The 7362-nt window shown below is 35.4% G+C and overlaps 1 protein-coding gene across 1 annotated transcript; it reads left to right on the plus strand.

The window, feature by feature from the left end:
• Positions 1-3810: 3810 nt before the first annotated feature.
• Positions 3811-5558, plus strand: LOC139870658 (uncharacterized). The gene is made up of 2 exons (XM_071858439.1): positions 3811-3856; positions 4279-5558. The coding sequence occupies exons 1-2, from the start codon at positions 3811-3813 to the stop codon at positions 5556-5558; spliced, it is 1326 nt and encodes a 441-aa protein (XP_071714540.1).
• The last annotated feature ends 1804 nt before the right edge of the window (positions 5559-7362 follow it).

Consider the following 7362-nt stretch of genomic DNA (forward strand, 5'->3'; position numbering starts at 1 on the left):
ATCTCACCCATACACAGACCAAACACTTTATTCCCTGAATGAAAAAAAAAAAAAAAAAAAAAAAAAAAAAACCTTCACATAAACAAATTAGAACCAAAATAAATCTTTAACATCAAAGACCTATATTTCTAGCCATGACAGGTCTTTTGGTATGACGAATCTGCTTTCTGAACCACGTTTACGCAACTTTCATGCACTCGAGAAATCTATTAAACACTTAACACAAGTTCATTATATCTTTATATGTTTTGCGAACCATGGCTGTTTCTGGAAATTTGTGTGAATTATTCCCAGCATAGTTATAATTCATAAGTTGAACTAAGAAGTAAACTAGAGTTAAAGCTTCAAATTTGCTTGAAAAAAAAAATATAAACTGAAATTGCGCATACGTATAGAATATAATGCTTTCTATCTCAATTTTCATTTGTAGCACTCCAGGGTTTGGAAATTTGTTTTTGGAAATTTTCACTCTGTCTTTATATTTTTCGTGAACCATAGCCTATTGTTTCTGGAAATTTGTGTCAAATGTCTACCATAGTTATAATTCGTGTGTGGAATTAAGCAGTAAAGTAGAGTTAGATCTTGGAATTTCTTAACAAAATAAATATGATCTGAAATTGCTCATAACTCTGGAATATAATGCTTTTTATCTATATTTTCATGTCCAACACTCCAGGGTTTGGAAACTATGAATGGGAATATTGATACATGGGTACCTAATCAAGAGTTAGCTGACCATTCAGATTCATAGTGTCCTTCTTCCACCTATCTGCAGTACCATTCATTACAATTAACCACACACCTGTGAATGAGTAAAAGGATTGCGCACCAGAGACACCAGACTTCTACCCAAATTTTTTTTAGCTCTGCCGAAATGATTAGTCATCAGTAAGTTCTTAATAAATGGCATCTTGAAAGAAAACCATAAGCCTTATAACAGTTCATAATAAATGGCATCTTGAAAGAAAATCAAAAGCCTTATAACTGAAGAATAGGGAAAGCCACCCACCCAATAGAATAAATAACCAATTCTTGCAACTTTGCCTCCTCCATTTTCCATCCAGTTTCTACAGTTCATTCTAGCCATCAACTCCTCTCCTCTACACCCATGGGTTCAGGTATGTTACACATTTTTAAGTCTATTAACATAGATATTTATATTGTATACATGTCTACCTATTTTCCCACGGATGTATTAGAAGATACAAGCCACCAAGTAGAGCTCTCATCACTCTTGAATGGTTCTATATCACTACACTCATCAAAAACAATGACTTCATATGGCAAAGAAAAAACTTATTGTGGTATGCGGATCAGGCAGCCATCTACTGTCGAATCAGGTAAAGTGTAAAACATCCGGAAAAAAATGCTATAAAATCCAGCAATCCATTTTCTTATGCACCTGAAGGTAACCAATTAATTGGTTAAGCAGGCTGCATCAACATCATTCAACATGTTTTTCATCCACCCATTTGAATTGCAACCGTGTTACATATTAATTGTGTACTAATTCCCATAGTTATAAAGGCAGCTAATATTCGTTATACTTCCTCTTCGTCCAGTTACAACATATGGAGATGAAATTTTCTCTTCCCTCTCCAACATACTCCACAATTCAATAGTCATACATTCAAAAAGAACTCAAATGAATGGTCTGCTTTCCACGTACGTCGGCCTTAGGTTAACTGACATAGCTATTCCAATAAACATGGGTAATGTTACACTACCTATAACCATCGCTCAGGGTAATTTTAATAAGGCCTATACTTATATCTTAATTATATTATGTAGGCCAAGCATCAACCACAACATACTCATGCACCCCCAGGGCTACAAAGAGGACGCCTACCATTTTACCTCCTAAAAATAAAGGACGCTTTTTACCAGGTTATTCATCGTCCAATTCCATTGTGAGACTCATCTTCCCCTCTGCTAATATTACTCTTAAATGGCTGCAGTGCAAACACCTGACATTATAGGGCAACAACCAGGTACTCCAACTTGTGTCAACTTTCCTCAGCTGACTAATTGTTTAGATTACTCAGTTCTAAAAAACAACTAGCCCTGTTGTGTTATTAAATACTCGCTTTTAATTTGCTCCTGATACACCAAACCAGGGTTACCACCAACAGACCCCCACCCAAATCCAGCCCTAACCCATGCAACTAACACAGGTAGGTTTCCCATCTTCAGTCTACTTTTTCAACCATTTTTCATGCCCGCTCAATTTTAACCTGCATTACATTGCTGTAGATCCACATCATAGCCAAATCTCTACTTCTAAAAAGGGAGTTACGAAGAAAGCATCAAATTCCTCAGGTATATCTCTTAATTATTAAAAAACCACACAAATCACCTTCTTTAAAAACACAAATAGTATTAATTGTTATGCATTTCTACCTTTTCCTCAATATTAACTAAGTCATTTCACGTGAACTATGTAGTATTAAAGTGTCACATTAACACATTGAAAATGACAGGTTCACATGTTGCGTATCATAACCAAGGACCTCCAGTATATAAATGCCCAGCTTGCAATGGGACAATGTGGTATGAAGAGAGGAGTGATAAAGCCAAAAAAAGTAAAAACCCATCCTTCTCAATTTGTTGCCAAAATGGTAAAGTACTGCTGCTGAAGCTCAACGACCCCCCACCGTTACCTAAAAGGTTACTTGATTATACGGATCCTACGACATCTAAATTCAGAGATCAAATAAGGGTTTATAATAGCATGTTTTGCTTCACATCATTTGGAGCTAAAATAGACCACTCTTTAAACAAGGGAAGGGGACCATATACATTTCGAATAAGTGGTCAAACCTATCACACAATCGGTTCTCTTATGCCACAGGAGGGAAGCCAACCAAGGTATGCACAGCTATATTTTTACGACACTCAAAATGAGGCTAAGAATCGTATGTCAGCTTTCATCGATCCAGATTCCAGGAAAGTCCCTGATGAAGCAATAATAGCAAACCTAATTAACATGCTAAATGAATGTAGCATTGTAGCCCAGGCATTTCGTATGGCCAGGGATTGGGCTGCTCAGAATACAACAGCAGACTTTGAACTTCGACTACTTGGTAAAACAACAAACTCGCGCCAGTATAACACACCTAACGTAGCTGAAATAGCAGCCTTGATCACAAGCGATTTTGGACACTGTAATAATTCACGAGATATAATCGTAGCAAAAAAAACTCCGCTCCAAAGAGAATCTTAGAGCTACATCAGTTATACATGGCCCTGCAATACCCTTTGCTATTTCCCTATGGAGAAACAGGCTTCCACGAAGAAATACCATACCATAATAATAACGGAAAAAGGAAAACTAACCGAGGTTTTGTAACCATGCGCGAGTTCTATTGTTACAGGATTCAGCATCGAGAAAATGAAGGAACCACTCTACTTCGAGGTGGACGGTTATTTCAACAATATTTGGTTGATGCTTACACAGCTATCGAAGAACAAAGATTACGGTGGGTGCGAAATCATCAAAATGATTTGCGAACTGACCTATACCATAATGTATGCGATGCAATAACGAGAGGCGACACTAAAGCCGCATCAATAGGAAAGCGAATAGTTCTACCATCTTCTCATACAGGCAGCCCACGCTATATGATTCAAAACTACCAGGATGCAATGGCTTTATGCCGGGAATACGAAAACCCAGATCTGTTCATCACATTCACTTCTAATACTAAATGGCCAGAGATTGATGCCATGCTCAGCTATGTCGAGGGTTAAAAGGCACAAGATAGGCCAGAAGTTGTGGCAAGGGTTTTCAAACAGAAACTCGATCAACTGATGGGTGATATAATGAAAGGCCACATTTTCGGAATTTGCCAAGCAGGTCAGCCTAACCCATATTTACAAACTTAATTACTGTTTTTGCCAACTGCCTAATGAGATGTTCATATTTGAGTCCTTAAATTTGGTGCAAATCCAGCGGAACATAATTTCTGAACTTCACTTTATAATCCTAATTCCTAAACCCAATTTTCTAAAACCTAATTTTTAAACCCCAATCGCTAAACCATACTTTTTGAACACTTTTGTAACAATATACTGGAATTTTAGAAAATTACAAAAAAAAAAAAAAAAAAAAAAAAAATTGAATTAAAATTTAAAAAAAAATTAAAAATATACAACAAAAAAAAGGTTAGCCACATTTTGGAGTAGTTTAACCTACATAAAACAAAGTTAAGGATTCAAATGCTTATTTCACAAAAGTTGATTTATTAAGCTGACATGCGGTAAAATTGTTCTTCACAGGTATATATATCATTGAATTTCAAAAACGGGATTTACCTCATGTTCATATGTTAATATGGCTGACGCGGCCATACAAATGCCAGACCCCATCTGACATTGATGATATCATATCGGCTGAAATCCCCTCACAAACAAATGATCCCGAAGGCTACAAGGTAGTGACTGAATATATGTTGCATGGGCCTTGCGGTGGAAGACATATGGACTCCCCCTGCATCGTTGATAAAAAGTGTTTAAAACATTTTCCCAAGCCATACTATGCAGAAACAACAATAGACGAAGATGGCTACCTAAACTATAGGCGAAGAAACAATGGAGTCAAAGTCACAAAAGGTAAAGGTACCCTTGATAACAGTTTTGTAGTGCCTTACAATCGCTTTCTGCTGCTCAAGTACAATGCACACATCAATGTCGAGTGGTGTAATAGATCTCGGGCAATTAAGTACTTATTTAAGTACTTAAACAAAGGGCCAGATAGAGCAACTATTGTGATACAAGAAAACCTGACCATCAGTACCTCCTCAGAACCAGAAAAAATCATTGAAGTTGACGAAATCAAGAATTATTTAGATTGTCGTTATCTATCTCCATGTGAGGCTGTTTGGCGCATGTTCTCCTTTGATATCCACTATTCAAAACCATCTGTAATAAAATTGTCATATCATCTACCAAATCAACAAAGCGTCACACTACATGATTCAGAAAGCCTTCCTGCCCTACTACAGAGAGAAAGCATCAAAGAAACAATGTTCACCCAGTGGTTTGAACTTAACAAACGAGATGCAAATGCGAGGAAACTCACATATGCAAAACTCCCTCAACGCTACGTCTGGGATCAAAAAGCCAAAACCTGGACTGCTCGAAAACAATGGGGATATATTGGACGTATTGTGTATTCACATCCTGCCTCTGGAGAGCGCTACTATCTAAGGATGCTGTTAAATATAGTAAAAGGGCCCCAATCTTTTAAAGAAATCCGTACCGTTGATGGTAGCTTACGAAACACATTTAAAGATGCTTGCTTTGCATATGGTCTGCTTAGTGACGATCAGGAATGGACAGAAGCTATGTCTGAGGCCAGATTGTGGGCGTCAGGTGCACAACTTCGGGATTTGTTCGTCACCATGTTGCTTTTTTGTAATGTCAGCAGCCCATTAAAATTAGGGGAACTCAACTGGGAAGCTTTGTCAGAAGATATTTTACATAAAAAAAAGAAAACACTTCAAGTTGCCAGAGTTGATTCTCACCGAGACCCAAAGAAAAAACTATTGCCTGGTTGAAATCCAAGCAATCCTTAATAGAAATGGGAAATCATTAAGCGACTACCAAGATCTTCCACAACCAGACCCTTCACTACTCACAAAACTTGACAATCGTTTGATTCGAGAGGAAGTAAATTACAATGTAGAAGAAATAAGGAATTTGCATGACAGCCTTTTTAACTCTTTAAACTCAGAACAGCTTATAATCTACGAGAATGTTATCACATCAGTTACACAGCAAAAAGGCGGGCTGTTTTTTGTGTATGGACCTGGAGGCACGGGGAAAACTTTCTTATACAACGCTATACTAACGAAATTAAGATCAAAAAGCATGGTAGTCCTTGCAGTTGCATCATCAGGTACATTTATTGCAAAATTGTTGAGTGTTTTATAAATATATTTTCAATACATAAACTTTCTCTACATCTTTTTGTTTTCTTTTATTATATTCGTTCGATTTCTTACTTTGCAAAAATTATCACGCTTCTTTACTTACCTTGAAAACAATTCATTTTCGAATATTAAACTTGAACGTCTTGCTTCAATTGCAGTTGCATCATCAGGTACATTTATTGCAAAATCGTTGAGTGTTTTATAAATATATTTTCAATACATAAACTTTCTCTACATCTTTTTGTTTTCTTTTATTATATTCGTTCGATTTCTTACTTTGCAAAAATTATCACGCTTCTTTACTTACCTTTGTAGTGACCCGAACTTTTCCATGTTTATATATATATTAAATGAAATTGTTATTTACATGATTAAGTGTTTCCAACATGTTAAGCAATCAAACTTGTTAAGACTTGATTAATTGAAATAGGTTTCATATAGACAATTGACCACCCAAGTTGACCGGTGATTCACGAATGTTAAAACTTGTAAAAACTATATGATGACATATATATGGTTATATATATAGTTAACATGATATTATGATAAGCAAACATATCATTAAGTATATTAACAATGAACTACATATGTAAAAACAAGACTACTAACTTAATGATTTTGAAACGAGACATATATGTAACGATTATCGTTGTAACGACATTTAATGTATATACATCATATTAAGAGATATTCGTACATCATAATATCATGATAATATAATAATTTAAAATCTCTTTTAATATTATAAACATTGGGTTAACAACATTTAACAAGATCGTTAACCTAAAGGTTTCAAAACAATACTTACATGTAACGACTAACGATGACTTAACGACTCAGTTAAAATGTATATACATGTAGTGTTTTAATATGTATTCATACACTTTTGAAAGACTTCAAGACACTTATCAAAATACTTCTACTTAACAAAAATGCTTACAATTACATCCTCGTTCAGTTTCATCAACAATTCTACTCGTATGCACCCGTATTCGTACTCGTACAATACACAGCTTTTAGATGTATGTACTATTGGTATATACACTCCAATGATCAGCTTTTAGCAGCCCATGTGAGTCACCTAACACATGTGGGAACCATCATTTGGCAACTAGCATGAAATATCTCATAAAATTACAAAAATATGAGTAATCATTCATGACTTATTTACATGAAAACAAAATTACATATCCTTTATATCTAATCCATACACCAACGACCAAAAACACCTACAAACACTTTCATTCTTCAATTTTCTTCATCTAATTGATCTCTTTCAAGTTCTATCTTCAAGTTCTAAGTGTTCTTCATAAATTCCAAAAGTTCTAGTTTCATAAAATCAAGAATACTTTCAAGATTGCAAGTTTACTTCCAAGTTTTCTAAATCCATTCCAAGTAATCATCCAAGATCAAGAAACCTTTGTTACTT

Source organism: Rutidosis leptorrhynchoides, chromosome 10, assembly GCF_046630445.1.
Source record: "Rutidosis leptorrhynchoides isolate AG116_Rl617_1_P2 chromosome 10, CSIRO_AGI_Rlap_v1, whole genome shotgun sequence".
Taxonomy (NCBI): domain Eukaryota; kingdom Viridiplantae; phylum Streptophyta; class Magnoliopsida; order Asterales; family Asteraceae; genus Rutidosis; species Rutidosis leptorrhynchoides.